We start from the raw sequence: 20,648 nt of genomic DNA, 5'->3' as shown, positions 1-20,648 counted from the left end.
TTTTTAATTAAAAAATTTTTGTTATTTACTTAAGACTTAAGTTTTTATATTCTTAACAATTGATATGATTGATTGATAACAATGTATATTATGTTCAATTACAATTATAATTAACTGTATCTGATATAATTTATATTGATTTGTAAAATTCTCAGTTTTTATCTTAATCTACAATTTTTTTTATTGCATAGACAATAAATATATAATACATATCTATATGGCACATTTATGTATGTAGAAATAGATATACATACATGAAGCTCGTTATTTTCGAACACACTGGAGGTAGTTAATTTGACCTGGTGCCCTATCTGTCAGAAGTCGAATCGTTTGCATCTATTTATGGATAGACGATTAAGCTCGATTTATACTACAATGTCTATAAAAATAAATTTTTTTAATATTTTTATTTATAGTAATGATAATTATATTCTTAAATTGCATAAGTTTTTTTTTTATAATTAGTAGAATGATAAGTAATTCTGAAAATATATTTATTTTCATTAAGATTTTATAATGTAAAACATATATATTTTTTTCAATATTTTATTATCGATCAAAATTTTTCGCATCAAATGAGTTTCCAAATTTTTATTCAATCAATAAATTGTTCATAATTTACGATACATTACTGTATCGATATATCAAATTGCATAGTATTTAGGTTAGTCCTTAACGCCGCTGGGCGGCATTGTAGACAATTCACGATATAGGTCAATCGATAAAATGCTTTCTACCTTGTACAGTCGCGGAGCTATACATGTTCGATTCTTTCCTCTTGCATGACATGCCTCGCTATGATGACGCTACATTCTAACATTTCAAAAAATTTTTATCATTCAAAGAATTATAAAGTTTGTTAAATATTTTATTTATTTTATTCATTTAATATAGGTTAATCAAGTTTGTTTAATTATTTTTGTATTATAATACAAAAAATTTTAATTTATATAAACATAATATTATATAGATTCTTTTTATTAATATTTTTCAGCATTGAAAAAATTAGATATATTTATATAAAAATTTAATATTATATTAATTAATATTATAAAATATTTATAATAGTATAATTCTATTTTTATCGATTTATAAAAAATATTTTGAATTTTTAATTGATTAATAAAATATCCAGCATAAACTATTAAATTTTATAATAATTTATATCATAAAAAATAATTCTTATGTAAATTTTTATTTAATGTAAATTCTCAAAAATAAATTAATATGAATTCATATTAAAAAATATTTATTTTTTAATATACGAAAGCAATAGCAGAAAAATTTAATGGATAAAAAAAAACTTCGATATTTATTATTTAGTATAAATTGAAATTTTATATATATAAATTATATCATTTTTCTTTTAATCTATATATATTTCGATAATATGTACTTTGCTTATAAAATTTAATATTTAAAAAATTTTACGAACAATTCTCTCAACATTTAAATATCGGAAGACTTATTACAATAACATTAATGATTGATTTCCGATGATAATATTTTTTAAAAGATCTTATTTTTATGCTTATCGCTTCAATATGTTATTGTTCTTAGATTGGGTTAGCCACGTGGCTAAAGCGTGATCGTTCTAACCTCACTTCTACTTTTATATATATTATCTTCTTGTGCATTTATAATTTTTTCTTATATTCGAGTTATATTCTTTATCATTTTCAAATCATATTGATAAAAATAAAAATTTTTATATATGTTATATATCTATATATGCATTTGTTATATGATTTATTAGTATTGAAAAGAAAAAGACAGAAAAGCAACGGAGAAAGGGAAAGAAAGAATTAACACCGGAAATGATGTATTACATTCCCGATTGTATTTTCCAGGCCACGATTTTTTCATTCTGATATATGCTATGCTATATATGCTATGCTTTAGATAGCCAATGCTTAAACAATAAATAATAAGTAAATAGATAATAATTCTTCAATTTTTGGAATATGATTGTATGATATCAAAAATAAAGTGAAATATAATAAAAATTATTTTTAGCTTCAATTATTAAATGAAAATATTATAAATAATATGACAATCAAATTTCAAAATACATTCAGTGACATTAATATTATTATTATAAAAAAGATTATGAAAAAAAGTGATTTAAAATATGATTTAAAAATAAACATGCAGTTTTTTTTAATTATTTATAATATATTATATTATATTATTTTGTAAAATTATAATTGACATGTTATATAAATATACTATAAATAAACTATAATATAAGCGATCAATTATAATATATCAAAATTGAAATTCTAAACATTTTTTTGAGATACAAACATTTAATTTATTATCTTTTTACTTAATACGATCCTGATGATGAAGTTCGGCCTCGCCCCCCTTTTAGTAATCAATGCATTCACGGGACTACAGATAGCAGCACTGCTCTGGCTTCTGTCCACATGTGCAAAGATGGCCGTTCGCGAGGCCGTCTTCTCGGTTTCTTTGCTCACGTTAGAGCCTTGTTGTCACTTCATTGTTCTTTCGTTGTAAAAATCTATTTATACAAATAGGCATAATATATACTTGACGAAAAACGATAACCAGCTTCGTACCGATCTTCAACGGTGAGCGTCGAAGTATCCATATTTTTTTTATTCTTTTATCTTCTATATTCTTAACGTATTTTTTTATGATGAATTCGTAGCATGTGGTGAAAAATATTTTTCATATTTTTATAATATTATTGAAAATTTATGGAGTTTTTCGAAGACTAGTTCTATTACATTAAATATTTTGATAATGCAATATAATCGATTGCACTATATCTCTTAGACAATGACGACGACGTGTCAAGCGATGTCATGCAATTCCACGCATAATCGCTTTCACGAGTAATTCGTTTAACGACAGAATGGCGAGTACAATACAGTAAGATACTATCATGCATATACAAACTTAAATGTATAATTAATTTTTCTTTTTCTTTTCTTTTTTAATATCATGAAACCAGTATTTAATAGCTAAAAGATAAACAATGATAGTAAAGGAGATCTTGATAGATACTTTGTAACAATTATTGATAAAATTTTTTTTCGAATCATTGTTTGATGGATATCTATTACAAATATATTTAAAGTATAAAACTAAATAAATTATTTTCTTATTTCCATATTTTACGTATAAATATAATAAGAGAGAATAATTATATATAAGAATACATTGGATTTATAAAATTTATAAATTTATCAAAAAAATAAGTAATAATTAACATCAAATTAATGCTTATTAATTTTATTAAATATCTTCTCGAAATTCAATATAATATAATTTTATTTTGATTTTATATGATATAAAACATTAATTAATGAATATTGTTGAATTGTTAATTTATAATCGCTAGAATCAATATCAATTTTTACATTGAATAAATAACATTTTTTTTATGTATGTGCTCTTAATTAATTTCATTAAAAAATTATTTGTTAAAGTAAATAATATAAAAAAACAAATATATGAATTTTTAAAATTATATATTATTATGGAAAAATTTATAAATCTATATATAAAAAAATTTTGTAATATGAATCGAAATAATAATGATAGAAAACAATTACACTATATTTTTATTAATATTGAAGATTCAATTATTTTTAATATCTAAATTTTTATGTATTTCAAATTAAGTGAGCGAATTCCTTTTCTTTGAATTTCAGGATCAGATTTTCATGTGTCTGGACAAAATTACGGCACCCAACCAGGGGGCCAGGTGGGCGGGGGAGGGGGTAGTGTAGGAGTACCTGGGGGCAGAGGACCTCCACCACTCGGCGGCTTACAATCTATTGGACAGTCAGCAGCAGGAATTCCACCAGGAGGTCCTGCTGGAGGACAAGCACCACCACAAACCCCGGCTCCCGGGGTACAGTCACAACCGCCGCAAGGTCCGGCTCCCACCACTACTCCCCCGGTACACACACCGTCACCTCAGGAAATGGGAAAACAGGCCCATTTACAACCTCAACCACAACCTCTTTCACAAGTATATGGGCCAACGCAAACAAGGCCGACGTCACAAGTAAGAAATATAAAAGTATAGAAATAATATCATTTATATCAGTGATATAAATTCGTATATTACGAATATTTTATGAATTTTATACTATAAATAGTACTATATAAATTCTATCAATTCTAAATCAATTATTAATTTTATTAATGATTAAAGAAATATTTATAAATTTTACTTATTATTTTAATTGTCAATTTCAGGGTTACTATCAAGGACCTAGACCACAACAACCTCGAGGCATTAGTCACAGAGGGGGACAAGGAGGTACAGGTGCACAAGTTGTAGGAATGTCAGGAGTTGGTGGAGGTGGAGGCCAACCAACTGCGATTTATCACCCAGGTGGTTTGCCAGTTCAAACTGGAGCAATATATCCAGTTCCTAATCTTCATCCTGGCCCACATCAACAATCTTTATACGCAATGAACAATCAAATGCCCCTTCAGGTAGTAGTTAAGTACTGTTGATTTTATATATTTATCATCATATATCATTCATTTCATTTATATTAAAGAAATAATTTTTGTGAAAAATTTATTTGATTATTATTTTTATAATAAAATTTAAACTTTATTTCTTTTTTATTTTAATCACAAATATTTGTATAAAATCATCATATTCACTATTTTTATTGATAATAACTGTAAATGTAATAAATATTTTTATTATTTTAGTTCGGTGGTCCTCCTCAGAGGCATCAAACGCATCAAAATCAGTCGTATTTCCCACCTTTTCAACATTCGGCTATTCTAACGCAAAATATGTTTGGATATGGTGCACCTGCACCAACTCCTCAACCTTGTAAGTAATGTAAAATTATAGAAATTAAAAATAAATTTAATCATTATTATATTTTTCTTTACAGATTATTGGCCTACTGGTCAACCACCGAATACACCACTAATAAGTAGGGCAGGTGCAAGCGCTGTTACTGGTGGGGCACAACATGTTGCAGGCCCGCTGGCCGGTGCCCAAGGAGCCCCAGTAGTACCACAAGGTACACTTCAACAGCCCACACAACAAGCGCAACCTTTACCCCCAATGGGTATATCTCTTTCTCAGACTGGTAAGTTATAATGTAAAATATTATATATCTATTATATTTTAATATTATTAATTATCATTATCTAGATTGTTAGATCTTTTTTGATAAAAAGTAAATTTTGTAATTAAATTTTATAATCAAATCATGTATGTGTAAAGATTTTTTAAACGGTATGAAAATTATAATCTTGTATAATTTTTTTTGACATTTAAAAAAAATTATATTGAGTTTAGAAAAATTTAATTTTATAGTTCAAAAATTATTTTATTATTATTATGAATTAAACGTTTCCAACAAACTTGAATATGAATATGAATAAAATATGAATGATTTATGGTTAGTAAATTTATTAAAATAAAATATTTTAAGAAAGAAAAATATGAAATAATGAAATATACCTGAAAGAAATGTAGAAAGTACAGTTCATTTTATTTATGACTTAAGAATTCAAAGCAAAATAAAACTTAAATTTCTAGACTTAAATTTCTGGCTATTAAGCCATTATACCTGTTTAATCTTCTTAGTCGACAAAAATGTCGACTTTAATTGACAGCTTATGCTTATTCTTCTTATTCTTCTTATTCTTCAATACCGTAATCGACTTTAATATTTATACCTGTATTTTTGTCTATTATATTTTTCTATATATTTGTCTATATATTTGTCTATTATATTGTCTATATATTTTCTCTGCGATGACCGATTGTCGTACCGAAGAAGTTAAAAGATTTACTAATGGACTCAGGTAGAAATATCGTGAGTTAAAATATAAGAACAGTTGTACTTTTGCATCAGTTGAAATATATTCAAGGAATAGAACAGTTGTATTTTTGCATCAGTGCAGAGATACATTCGAGAAATAGAACAGTTGTACTTTATCAGTTGAAATATATACTATTTTATTCAATTTTGATCAATGGATATTATAAATAATGTATATATAATGTATAATGGTATGTTACTGATTAAATAAATGTATTTGAAAAATATATATTATTTATAAAATAGAAATGTGCATTATATATAATGTGTTATGTGTAATTATTATAAATATATATATGTGTAAATACAAATTATTAATAAATATTTACATTTGTGTAATTAAGATATTACAATTAATTAAATTATTTGTTTTGTACATATTGTATATATTGAATCATGTTTTTTTTTATTTGAAGATGTATATTCGGGTCATAACGGTGGTGCAGCGAATACGACAAATAGTACGACAAAATCTCGGAAACCAAGAGGACAAAATGCTATTACTGATATAGTAGATCCATCAACTGGTAAAAATATAAGCCATGAGATTTATAAAGATAATGAAACTATTCAAAGTGGTGAATCTAGCAATCGTGAAACACCTCAGCCACAAGTGAGTAATATTAGAATGTTAATATACTAACAATTGACTATAAGAGATAATTAAAAGAACAATGAATATAAAATTAAAATTATATTTCTTATATTAAATAAATAATTTTAAGAAACTAAATGAGAATAAGAAATATTCTCTTATAGTCCATTGTTTATATTATTAATCTGTACCCAAAGCCATGATCATTAAAATATTTATATTTTTAATAACTTGTATTTGAAAATTCTTAGTAATCTATTTTTTGTATTAGTAGAAATAGTAGTAATATTAAATTAGAATTGATATAAATTGATGGAAATTTGAAGAAATTAATAAAATAAACTTTAATTGTAGTTACTTTTAAATTAGGAATTATTTTTATCTGGACTATATATATATATTATTATATAAATATATTACTTACATACAGTTTTATGATTCTGCTTATAGTATGCAAACCATGGCTGAGGGGTTACAGAGGTATAAAATATATTGAATGTTTATTATTTTATTTCTTTTAGTATATTTAGTTTTATTTCTCGTCTTCTATGATTTAAGTTTGGAGCCAGTTTTTAGTTATCAAGCATAATTTTTATCCGATTGCTATGTATCATTGTCTATCACGCAGAATTGGTGATTGTTACAGAATAATGACGCTGAGGTGCAAGCCGACTTTGCAGCCCGGGTTGCAAAAACACTTGCGAAAGTCGTGACCGAAGAGTCTAATTCTGACTCGACGGTACCGACTTGTGTATCAAACACATCTACAACTCAAAATGTAACACAAAGTTTATCTAATTCTCAAACAAATTCTACTAATGATGTGAATAGTCAGTGTAACACAAGTTCAACAACGCAGAATATACCTAACGTAGCCACGATATGTAGTCAGTCGTTAGGTACCACTAATAACGTATCTCAAATAGATTCCTGTATAATGAAAATGGAGTCTAAACAATTACAAATTCCTGTGAAGGAATTTCAACCTCGAAGTGAATCGAAAAGTGTGGTCATTGAAGAACCACCACTAACCGTATCGCGTAACGTAAACAAGGATGATATTTCTGCGCAGTTACCCGTAACTGAAGTTGAAGTCAAGAACACGAGTGCCACACCTATTATAACACAGACGTCAATTCCCATTGTGACTATACCAAGTACGAATGTTCCGGAGGTCCCAAAACCGTCCACCACTGCCCCGAGTGTTAATCCTGTTCCTGCCAGAGATCCTTTTCCTAATTTTCCTAATTTATCCAATAAAAATTCATCGAGTTCACCACCTAGAAGAAAGTCTCAGACCCACACTCATAATCAACCTGTTGCTACTGCTGCTGTTTCTACTGGTGCAACTGAGTTGCCGTCGAGTGCCAAAGAACAAAAAGAAAAAAAAGCGAGGGAAAAGAGTCTTAATTCTAGAGGCACTACTCCTACACCTACTCACAATCAAACTGACCATCATTTGAAAGCGAATGGAGATGCGACTGGCGATAAACCGGAATCTGAACCTGTTCGAAGTGAAGTACAACAGCAAAAATCATCTGATGGTAAGTTTTTGAAATGTTATAATTTTTTATTCGTTTTATATACTATTTTATTTCTTTTACATGTTAAAATTGTATAATTAATAGTTATATCAGATATATAATTAATAGTTATCAGAATAATATAATCAACATAATAATGCTCAAATATCATATTTAAAGATTATTTATATTTTGATATTTGAGTAACATTATAAAAAGGACTTTTAAATTATAAATAGAAAAATTAAAATAAAAGTCAAAAAATTAATATATGATGTAAATTTTATATCTATTTTTCTTAAATCTGTTTTTATGATAATATTATGATAGGTTAAAAAATTATTTATTGTTGCTAAATTTTAAATATTTGTTTAAAATTAAATATTTGTTATAAAAATAAAAATAAACTTACAGAAATTATTTGAAGAGAAAATTATATAAAAAAAAGATTATTGAAAAAATTATTTGAAAAAATTTTAGTTAAACTTTTATGAGTATATGTTACAATTTTACTATTACTATTTTTGTTTAAAGAATTATTAAATATTTATATTATATATTTTGTAGATATATCATTTTAAAATATTTATCTATCTTTAAATTTTTTTAGAGTCAAAAATATATATAATATAATTTTTTGATATCTATATATATTATATTTTAAAAATATTTCATTTATATTTTTTAAAAATATTTTCAATATTTTGACTTATATATTTTCTTTATGTTAATATTTTTTCATTTTTTTACATTATATTAAAATTGTTATAAATTGTTATAATTGTTATAAATTGTTGTAAATTGTTATAAATATTTGTAATGGATATATGATATACATATTGATATATGATATACATTTGCTCATTTCATATATAAAATTAATTAATTTATATTTGAAAAAGAAAAAATTATTTGTTTATAATATTACGAATTATTTTACTTATCATATAATATACATTTTGCATTTATATATTGCAATTTTTTTTTTAAATAAGAATTTATAAGATTTTATTATATTTAATTAGAATTATAGATTAGAATTTTAATAACTTTCTTTCTTTTTTTTCATACATTATTATAATTTAAACTTTATCTCTATGATAGTTTCAATACTCATCATTGCATATAATTTTATATCTAAATATTTATAAACAATTAATTTAATTAATGTATTTTTATGCATATTTGGTAATTTATATAAGTTCTAAAATCATTAGAAATCATAATATATAACATATAATATATAATATGTTTATTCATAAAGTGTCTTTATTTAGGCATATGTATATATGACATGTAAAAAAAAATGAATTTCTGCAGTTATTCACATATAAATAAATTTTGATATTTTTAAATTCTTCTTTTTATACATTACAAAATATTTATAAATGAATTCACATAGTTGTTTTATAATATTATTATTGTTTCATAATATTATTGTTGTTTTAGAATATTATTAATCAAAATTGAATATTTTTGTGCTATGACTTGTTTTAATTTTATCGTAAAAGTTTTGTACTTTTTTTCATAAAATATTTATTAAATTTTGTTTACATATAAATTTTATTTTAAATAATTTATCTGGTTATAAAAAAATTAAGATATTGAATGTTTTTTAAAATGATGCAAAAAATAATATTTTTTTTTATAAAATTTTTAAAATAACAAGTACTCACTCATATTTCTAATATTGAAAAATATTTAAATATTCAAACAATTGAAATAATGATATTTGAATCATAATTTTCAAATTCATAATTGATATAATCTTCATAGAATGAAAGTACAAATATTTTATTTGTATATCAATAATTAGTATAATAATTTAGATTTTTTAAAAATAGAAAAGAAAAAGAAGGCTAAATTAATATGTAATTATTTTTACAAAAACAAATTGGATAAAACATTTATTTGCATTTAGCACATTTTAATTTTATAATATTGCATTATAAATGTTATATCTTAGAAAAAAATATGATTTAAATATTTCCAATAAAATAACAGAGATATAAATATGATAATGTTCATTACAGTAAAGTTGTTTCTTAATTGCATTAAATAAAAAACTAATAACTTTATTTTTTTTCAATTAAATCATGTTGTATCTATAATTTAATTGCTTATTTGAAGTAGTTCTCAAAATTGAAAAATATTATTAATAAAATAGGAATAAATTATAATAATAATAATAATAATAATAATAATAATAATAATAGTTTATTGCACGTTTTTAATGTTGAACGGATGTTCTTTCAATGATTGAAACGCAAAGCATAGAAGTATAGAACTCCGAAAGGAGCTTCGTGCCAAATGGTGACATCATCATGTGACGAAAAGGTGCGAAATGTGCCGAAGGTGCACGAACATTGACGATCTTATTGCTGGAGGGAGGTTCCCGACTTCTTTTCTCATCGAACAACGGAGTTCCTCCAGTAGCCAGCACGTGCTGTGCTAGCCGGGTGTATTTTTTTACTCCGTTTTTCCCATTTCCCTTTTCCTTTATAATTACTTTTTTAAACATTTGTATATTCGTAGTTATATATAAGTATATACTTACATTCATACTATTTAAAAAGTTATTCATTTTCTAACTCTTATACATCACAACGTAACGAATACGCTTAATATATTGCGTTTTACTGCATCCCGTTCCTATAAGGCTTCTTTTTTGTGTTATAATATCTGGTAGAATTTGTACATATAACTTCTTATTTAATTATAACGAGCGCCCTTTACACGCATCGTTTTCTTTTTCTTATAAAATATATATTCTATTTTTAACTTCGAAGTCTTACGTACCGGCTTTAAAGGATAAAAGTTTTATTGCATTTTTTACTTTTTTATTTTAAATTATTGTTACTGTGACAAAGTGATCAAGCGGATGCAACGGCGACGGCAGAGAACTATCTTGATTCAAAATGTATGTATAAATTATTTTGTTACTTTGAAGCGATCTTCAATAGCTATAGACGCAATGTATCTGCTTTCTGCAACGTGGTTCCGACATTTTGTACTCACGAACATTTCTCAAATGTAAGATTAGTTATAATACTAATATTCATTTAATCATTGAACTATATATTTATAATTAATATTTTTCTTTATCCAAACTTATTATATTATTTCTTAACCAAGAGTAAATATTAAATTATAAAATTTGTTTCAAAGATTAAACTATAACTGTGTTCAAATATGGCTGCTTTTGACCTCACAAGTGTATATTGAATATTATATGTATGGTTTTGATAAAAATAGCATTTAATAAAAATTAAGAATAAGAAAGATATTAAGAAAAATAAATATATTTAAAAGAGAAATATTCAATTATTTTTAAACAAGCATTTTTGATTAAAATTTACAGTTAAATTTCATCTCTATTTTAAACACGTGTATCCAAATTAATATAATGCTTAAATATTTTATTTTTCATCAAATATTTATAAAGTTTATAGGTTTATAGGTTTATAGTTTATAAGTTTTTTATTTAATTAATTATTTTTATGAGATATAAATATTATCATAATTTTATATTTTTATATATCAATATGTAGCCATTTTGTGAATGGTCTCAAAAGATAGTTACTCCATATTTGATCATTAGTTCTATATGTGATAATTGAAATTAGATTAAGAATTTGATATTGAATTTATTTATTTCTTTCTGTTTTAATATTTCTTTATTGTATTATATTTTATCAATTTAGTTATGAATTATTAATATTTTTTTTATAAACAGAATTGCAAAAATTCTATTATCGTTTATATTAAGAAACATATTTGATTGTCAAAATAGCATAGGTGTATCACTATTTTTTTTTATTATCCATAGTTTCATTTTTCTAAATTTTTATAATTCTCGAAATTAAATAATATTGAATAAAATTAAAATGAGAAAATATTAACTTGATAAAAAATCTAATTTATTGAAAGTTTTATTATTTATTATAATTTGAAAAATTGTTTCGTAATTCGAAATAGAATACAATCGATTTTTTTGATATTATAGTAAACAATTTATTATTTGATCATTAAAAACGCATGAGGTCACGGTCACGCATGTATGGCGAGCTCCGTGCATGGTTTGAAGGTCTCTTAACGCCATTTCACAAGAGCACGCGTCGTGCGTGTGCAAAAAATATCTTAAGACTTTCGGCGTCAGTGGTAACCTTGAGCGTTCACCAATCGGGTGAAAGGTTCTTACTGGTTAGAAAAATGATCGAATGGACTGCATATATTTTCCATAAGATAAAGTCCGATAAATTAAAATAATGTAATATTATATATAATTTCATGAACAAATTCAATAGTAAACTTATAAACTAAAAAGTTTCTTCAATTTTATTAATTTATAACATATATATATATACATATATAAATAACATTTTATTAATAAAGTATTACTTTTTATATAATAAATTGTTTTTTATATATCGAAACTATAAATTGTATAATTATTTTAGCATAAGTTTGTGCAAATCAAACTTATAATTTTGAAAAAATCTATTCATTAATTTTTTTCTTAATAATATTTCTTCGTTTCTTACTGATAGTTTTAATTTTAGTAGTATATATCCTAGTATATATAATAGTATTATAGCAAATCATATGTTATAATCAATTTTATTATCATTTTCTCTATGACTCTTATATTATTTGAATATATCAAATTTATACTAGATTTAAAAAAAAATAATGAAACGGAAAAAATATTATGTATATCTTCAATGATCATTTGGTATTCTTTTTAGATATTGTTACCTCGACCTGCTTTTGTAAAATCTTACTCAAGCTACTTTCATGCATCAAATTAACACTACTTCATAGTGAATTACTTTAAAGTTGCTGATAGAAAATAATACATAAGAATATAATTTTTACAATTGTTTGAAAGTAACAAGATAAATATTATCTTAGTTCGATTATTTAAATATTAAAATGTACAGAAAATAAGTAATGGTACAATCAAAATGGAAGTATTATATGCAAAATTTTTTTTTATTTAATGTTTTGTTTTTAAAAATCAAATTTGAAATCTTATTTACAAGAAGATATTTAATTAAATTTAATTTCAATTGCATAGAAATAAATAATTGACAAGAAATTAATTTATATAGAAAAATAACTAAAAAATTTTTTTCATTTTAGAATTTATTTTTGAAGATTAAATTTAAAAAATTCATCGAATATGCGAATGTAAATAATTTTTGACTACATATATTCGAATTCAATTTTCTCATAAACAAAATCTTCTGTTATATTTTGTGTATTTTTATACATTTTTTATTCATTTTCACATATACCTAATCTTTGCTAATTATCTATTTATATAATCAGGAAAAAATAAGTATAAATATTGTTTTCAATTTGATTTATTTATGAACATTTGAAATGAAAAAATTTTATTTTCATTTTTAATTTATATTTGTAAAATCCTTCCTGGTTGTAACATCACGTGATATCTTGTACATATAATTTAATTTGACATACATTTTATTTTACATAATATATATATATATATATAATTATATGTAATTATACATGAATTTCATTTTTATATTATTATATTATTTAAGTATTATTACTATATAAAGTATAAAATAGAAATTTAAGAAAAATAATAAATTCTATTTATTAAATTTTTCGATATATAGAATATTGACAATAATTTATTATTTAAAAAAATAATTTATTCAATGATTTTCTTATTATTATATATTAAAATTTATTTGCTCAGTTATTTCGATGTATAATTTATATTTATTTTTCTGCTGTCACGTTTCATCTTAAAATTTTTAATTTCGTATTTTAGTTTATATATCTATATACAATTATAAATTTACGAATTCTTTTTATAATATAATTAATTCAATAGAAGATTTCAGAAATTTTTCTGTTAATATATTACGGCTAAAGAAGTTCGCATATTAAGTTAGGTTATCAAAAAAGTTACTAGTGCGCTTGCTCCGGCGCGCAACCGGCGAACAGAACTAATTTAAGAAATCCTGTGTCGTGCCTGTCGGTTTGCACCAGTTCACAGGTTAAAATAGATGCGTGAAAGTCGTAAGAAGAGCTTCTAAGGGAAGTTTCGAAGTGTTGCCACAATTTTCAAGTAAAGTGAACTGAAAAGTCTTTATATGACAATTTTTTTTTTATTTAAAATCATTAGAGTCTGTTCTTTTTTGTCGGTTTTAAGAATTCTGTTTTTATTGCTCTATATAATCTTGACTTTCTCCTGTGCTCTCTTCCCTTGTAAGAAGAAAAAAAGTTTGAAATGCATACTTCACGGTTGCTCATTGTTACGCATGTGAACATGGATCCATCTACCCCGGTTTTGGCAAGCTTTTGGCAGATTTATAAATAAATACTGATTCAGTGCAGCAGCAGCAGCAGCACATAAGCCGTTGAAACTCGAGCCGCACAAAGAGTTTTATATTGCAAGAATGTGATTTGTAATATGTGATATGCTACTGATATGGAAAGAACAGGCACTGTGGCTTAACATGTGTAAATAACAGTGCGTGTATGATTATCGATAACCGTGAAAATGAGTGATTGCAAAGTTAACGGTAACGCTCGTGTCAGCAGTAGTTCCCGATCAAGAAGTCGTAACCGTCGGGGGTCCAGAGACCATGGTATATATGCTATTGTATATTCGTTGAAAACGTCAAATCGTAGTAGTATCATGTTAAAAGAAACAATATATTTTATATATATATATATATATATATATATATATATATATATATAATATATCATTAAATTAATCGATTACTTATTAAGTTAAATTTTTAATAATAGAAAATTAGTATATGTCTAACATGATTTGAAATTAATAATATAGTCATTTGTTTTTTATCTCTGAAATTATTAAAAAAATCTATAATCTTAGACTTATTTTAAGATTGGTTAATTTCAAAGCAAATATCTTAAATATTTATAGAAATATAAATTATCAATTTATCATATTTCTGTTATCGAAATATTAATTTAAGAATTAGTATTTTCGAATATATTTAAAGCTTGTTGAAGCGAATTTTTTTACAATAGTATTTTTATAAAAAGATTGAATTTTTTTCACTCTTTTTCTTTTTTTTTATAATCATAAAACGATATGTATTAATACATTTTTTTTATTTTTATGAATTAAGATATATAATTAAGATATTATGAATTAAGATATATAAAACATTTAAGATATATAATTTTATGAATAACTTAATAAAAAAGTGAAATGTCATACGAAATGTACTGTGATCTGGGACTATAATTATCCTTGGCTTGTAGCCGAAATACTCACTTTTCTTTACAGCTACATCTCTCAGTACTGATATCAACGTAATAATACTTTTGTATTGGCCATTTTTTTCCATTTTTATGATTTTTGAATTCAGCGAACAAATATATATATATTTTTTATATCTTCTATAAATTTTTGTATAAACTATAATTGAATGTTATTTATTATAAGTTATAATTTGTTATGTCTATTATTTTAATATTTGTATTAATTTTAATTATTATATTTTATGATGTCTTTATTTAATAGGTAAAGCAATGCAGAAACAGAAAAATAAAAATAAGCTTAAACCCCGAGAACTTAATCGAAAAGGAGCAGAAAAAGAAGGTACAGATATGGATGCTTTCGTAAACACTGTACCTCCGGTGCAATCTGAAATGAAACGAGATCCTTTAACACCAAAGGATAGCAATAAAGAAACAAATCGCGAAATTACGAAAGATAATAAGGAAAAAGATAATTATGAACCGAAAAAAGAGAAGGAAGTTATTTCTGTTAATACAAAGACGGAAAAACAAACTACTTCCGTGACATCAGAAATCTCAAAAGAAAGTGTTCTCATACAAGCACCTGTTATAGAAAAACTGCCAAGCAACAAAGAAACTATAAAAGAATCTTCTCCTAAAATAGAGGATAATAACAAAACGAATGTATGTAATATGCAAACAAAATCAGTTCCTAATGATGTTGTTGATCATGTGAAAGTTAAAGAAGAACCCGATGTGGAAGCAATAGTAGCACAAAAAAATGAAGAGAATTCAAAGGTTTCCGCAATTCGAACATCTAATGAAGACAAATCACAAGTATCTTCTGTTATTGAGAAGTCAGCTGAAAATGAATCTTTAGTTCAAACTGAAATCACACCAATTACAAATCAGATACAATTAAAATATAAGTATAAGGAAGATCAATGGAGTCCTATCAATAAAAGCGGTAAAAAGGTTTATGATCGTGAGTTTTTAATGAAACTTCAGGATGATCCCAACAGTAAAATTAAACCATCTAATTTACCAGATTTAGATGTTGTTTTAAAGGATAGTTCAAAGGTATTATATTATATTGAAAATGATTATTTTTAATTGTTATCACTTTAATATATTTAATGAATAATAATTTAATAAATAATAATTTCTTGTAGGCAAGAACTACCCTCGATCTTAGGCCATTTAAAGATACAAATATGAATAGACACGATGTTTTATTTCCAGGATTCATAAAATCAACTTTAAATACACGAGTGGTAAGTCAAGAAAGTTGAAAATTACAAATTACATCAATGTTGAAATGATTAAAGAATGATGTAAATGAAAGTAGTGGACTGAAATTTTTTGATAGAAAATTTTTTTCTGATATTTAAATATTATTTTATATTAAATTTTTGTATGTATTTGTATTTTAATATAACATATTTATTTTTATTCAGCCACCTCCTAATCGTAAAAGCCATCCAGGAAAATCATCAAAACCAACAAAGCCAAATGTTATTCATGTTTCATTATCTCTTAGAGAAGATGTAAAATTAAGAGAAACTGAAAATGCGTGGAGACCGACAAGATTAAAAACGTTAAATCTTAGTGAAGAAGAAGCAAAAACAGAAGCTCTTTTTAAGAGAGTTAGAAGTGTGTTAAATAAACTTACACCTCAAAAATTTAATACTTTAGTTGATCAAGTACGCGCGTTAACTGTGGATACCCCAGAACGATTACAAGGTGTAATTAATTTAGTCTTTGAAAAGGTAAATTTATTTATTATAGCAACCAATTGATTATTTATTAATTATATATAATTAACATACAATTTAATTATATAATTTTTAGGCTGTTGATGAACCAAGTTTTTCTGTAGCATATGCACTTATGTGTAAAGAACTTGCTGTTATGGAAGTTTCAGGCTCAGATAAAAATTCAGATAAACAAGAGTGTTCGTATACTTTTAAAAAACTCATTATTAATCGTTGTCAAAAGGAATTTGAAAGAAATCCAGTAAATGAAGTTGCAAGAGCTAGTAAGCTTAAAGAAATAGAGGAATGTACTGATCCTGTAAGCCTAATATATTTTTTAATATAACATATTCCTTGATTACATTTATATTAAGTGTATATGTTGTTATTATTAATAAAATTTATTATGTTTAAAATTAGGAAAAGAAAAAGGATTTGCAATTAGCACTTGAAGAAGAAGAACGAAGAACACGCATAAAATCAGTAGGAAATATTCGGTAAGTAATATAAGTATAAATACATAAAACATATTTTTAAAAAATACTACATAAAATATTAATCTTTATTTAATCTAATTTTTTAATTATTAACTACTAATTATATTAATTATTAGTTTATATTAAGTATATAAATTATAATTAAGAATTATTATATCTAATAATTCTTTTTGTTGTTTTCAGTTTTATTTTTAGTTAATTTTTTTTATTAAATTTTTTATTTTTATTATATTGTTATTTTTTTTATTACATGTTAACTTCATGTTATTCTTTTATTTTTTACATTATAGATTTATTGGAGAATTGTATAAGCAAGGAATGTTAACAACTAAAATCATGCATCGTTGTATAAAAGAGTTATTAATACAAAGCGATGAAGATAGTCTGGAATGTTTGTGCAAATTATTAACAACAGTTGGAAAAGACTTAGAATCAAAAGTATCTCCAGAAGTAAGTTTATTTTATTTTATAATTAATAGCAAATATTTAATCTCCCTTCCCCCAAATATTTATTACTTTTTTTATTTTATTAGGAAATGCAAGATTATTTTAATAAAATGCAAGATATTGTTGCACGACGGGGACATGGGAAAATTAGCTCTCGAATTCGTTTCATGTTGCAAGATGTCATAGATTTAAGAGCAAATAATTGGATTCCAAGGAGAGATGATAGTAATCCTAAAACAATAGATCAAATTTTAAAAGAAGCTGATTCTGAAAGATTAGATAGCCAATTAAGTAATACTCCTTTGAATACACCTCGAAAGGATGAACGTACTAGTGATAGAAAAAGAAATCGTAAGTATTTAATCAGTACAATATGAAAATTAATGTAAATAATAAAAGTACAATAAAAATATTATAAATACAAAATTGTGAATTAATGTTTTACAAACAAAAATTTTTCTTAATTTAACAGCATGATGATTTTACACATTTTTTGCCAGACTAGAGTTTCTGATAAAAATGATTGTATTGTGTTCTGACAATTTATATTTAATTTTTTATATATAATTATAATATTAATTAAATATAATGATTTTAATTTTACACATTACTATTTTTTATAAATAATTAAATAATTATGATTTATATCTAGGTGGTGTTGGTCCAACTGATGATGGTGGTTGGAGTCAACCTGTTGTAAGAACAAGACCGCAATATTCTGTTGAAACAGCTAAACTTAAAAATAAACCTGTAAATTTTTATATTATATTATATTTATATTATATAATATATATATATTATATTATATTATTTTTATATTATATTATATTTATTAATATTTTTATAAAATATTAAAATTTTATAATTATAAATATATGAATAATAATAATTAAATGTATTTATTAATTAATTAAATGTTATTTTAGCCTCCAATGGACGATTTACAATTAGGTAGCAGAAATGTGTATATGTGGAAAACACCTTCGAGTTGCGGTTCAAAGGCAATAAATTCAAATAAATTTGCATGTTTAGAAAATGTATCAACTTTAGATCAAGATAAAAGAATGACATCTCCACAACTCTCTGGGTAAATACTATATATTATATATTAGTGTATATTGTATGCTAAATATTATGTTTTTCATTATTTAATATTTAATCAAATAGATGTGATGAAATATAGATTTTGCTAGGCTAGAGTTTCTGATGTATAATATGATTTAAAAAAACATTCTGATTAATTTTTTAATTGTCAAATATAATATATATAAAATTTAAATATTTAAATTATTATGAATTTGTTTCAGATCAAGGTCTACTGGACCAAGAGAGTATGGTCGTGACTACAAACCTTCCTATGGTATGTCTATTTTTTTTTTAAATAATGAGATAATTAATATAATAAATTTTAAAATATGATGAAATATTTTATTTTTGAAAAGTTAAACTTAATGTTGTTAGCCAAAAGGATTCTGATTTCTTAAAGAACTTTTAAGAAGAATTTAATTGTATTATACATACTTTTCATTTATATTTTTATTGTTACAGATGGTAGGAGTTCACGCAATGGTAGTCATCAATTAAACAGTTCATCATCAAGTAGAGAAAGTTCATTATTAGATAATTCACAAAGTCAAAACGTTTCTATGCCACCACCTTCATTGAAGTCCTCACAATCTACCTCTAGCAGTCATAAACCTTCAATGACACATGAAGAATTTTTGAAAACATTAAATAAGATAATGAAAGATTATCTAAAAAATCCTATTCTCGAAGTGAGTTTTTATTATTATATTTATATCTCAATTATTATGTCATAATATTAATTACTCTTTGTTGACTATAATTATTTCATGCTAAGAAACAAATATTTTCATAGAAATTTTAATTTAAGATTATAATAATTAAATACTTAAATACTTAAATTAAAATATTTTAAATAAAAATAACTAGAATAATATCGAATTGCATTTTTATCTTTATTCGTATTTACTAAAATAATATAAAAAATGTCTTTATTTATTCATGAAAATTTTATTATTATTAATTATTTTGTATTGAAGCATGGAATATATTATATAGATGATATATATATTTGCACGCTCCTTAGATCCATCTCTATTTTTTTGCAGAGATGCATGAGTCATTAGTGTGCTAGATTATGCAACACCTTCTTTTTGATCTTTTTAAACAGTGTTATAAATTAACTTTAATGCTATATTTATATAAGTCACTGATTGTATGATCAACGAGAGGACATTTTATAAAAAATCTATTTTAATAGATAAAAATTTATTTAAGCATGAATCATTTCATTTCATAAAATCTTTTCTTTTATAGAAAGTTTCATTGGCTATTCAACAAAATTTCGACAACGAATTATCAAAATTCACATCTGAATTGATTAACTTTGTACTTGAAAAATCACCCCTTGATAGAGAAATCATATCGTATCTTTTATCTCATTTGATTACTCAAAAAATTTTACCTATATCACATCTAAGGAATGGGTAAGTGATATTTAATTATTTATATCTTATTGTAAAATAAATAAGATTAAATTAATCCTTTTTATTTAATCATTATATAAGAATGAAAAATGATGAAATTTTTATACAAAAAAAAATATGTTGATTAATAAAAATATAGCCAAAAGGATATTGATTAAGAATCTCAATATAAAAATTGTAAAAATGTTTTTTTGATAAAACTAATTATAATTAATTTTT

General features: G+C 23.8%; 1 protein-coding gene across 6 annotated transcripts in view; it reads left to right on the top strand.

Annotated features, from left to right (window-relative positions):
* Positions 1-20,648, top strand: part of LOC122718834 (eukaryotic translation initiation factor 4 gamma 3-like) — a 39,350-nt gene that overhangs the window by 16,841 nt on the left and 1,861 nt on the right. For 3 of the 6 annotated variants that reach the window (XM_043944194.1, XM_043944196.1, XM_043944192.1), the window contains exons 2-19: positions 3,684-4,042; positions 4,237-4,485; positions 4,708-4,834; positions 4,899-5,099; positions 6,257-6,453; positions 7,082-7,979; positions 15,505-16,301; positions 16,394-16,495; positions 16,679-16,990; positions 17,073-17,294; positions 17,396-17,472; positions 17,763-17,922; positions 18,006-18,270; positions 18,572-18,669; positions 18,846-19,006; positions 19,227-19,279; positions 19,468-19,694; positions 20,260-20,429. In XM_043944194.1, coding sequence (XP_043800129.1) covers positions 3,684-4,042; positions 4,237-4,485; positions 4,708-4,834; positions 4,899-5,099; positions 6,257-6,453; positions 7,082-7,979; positions 15,505-16,301; positions 16,394-16,495; positions 16,679-16,990; positions 17,073-17,294; positions 17,396-17,472; positions 17,763-17,922; positions 18,006-18,270; positions 18,572-18,669; positions 18,846-19,006; positions 19,227-19,279; positions 19,468-19,694; positions 20,260-20,429 — 4,675 coding nt within the window. The remainder of the gene's footprint in view (positions 1-3,683; positions 4,043-4,236; positions 4,486-4,707; positions 4,835-4,898; positions 5,100-6,256; positions 6,454-7,081; positions 7,980-15,504; positions 16,302-16,393; positions 16,496-16,678; positions 16,991-17,072; positions 17,295-17,395; positions 17,473-17,762; positions 17,923-18,005; positions 18,271-18,571; positions 18,670-18,845; positions 19,007-19,226; positions 19,280-19,467; positions 19,695-20,259; positions 20,430-20,648) is intronic. The other 3 variants (XM_043944195.1, XM_043944193.1, XM_043944197.1) reach the window with 2 other exon arrangements.

This window comes from Apis laboriosa, unplaced genomic scaffold (genome assembly GCF_014066325.1).
Source record: "Apis laboriosa isolate Shangri-la unplaced genomic scaffold, ASM1406632v1 scaffold68_cov148, whole genome shotgun sequence".
Taxonomy (NCBI): Eukaryota; Metazoa; Arthropoda; class Insecta; order Hymenoptera; family Apidae; genus Apis; species Apis laboriosa.
Note: the sequence above shows the minus strand (reverse complement) of the source record. Positions and strands in the feature narration are given on the sequence as shown.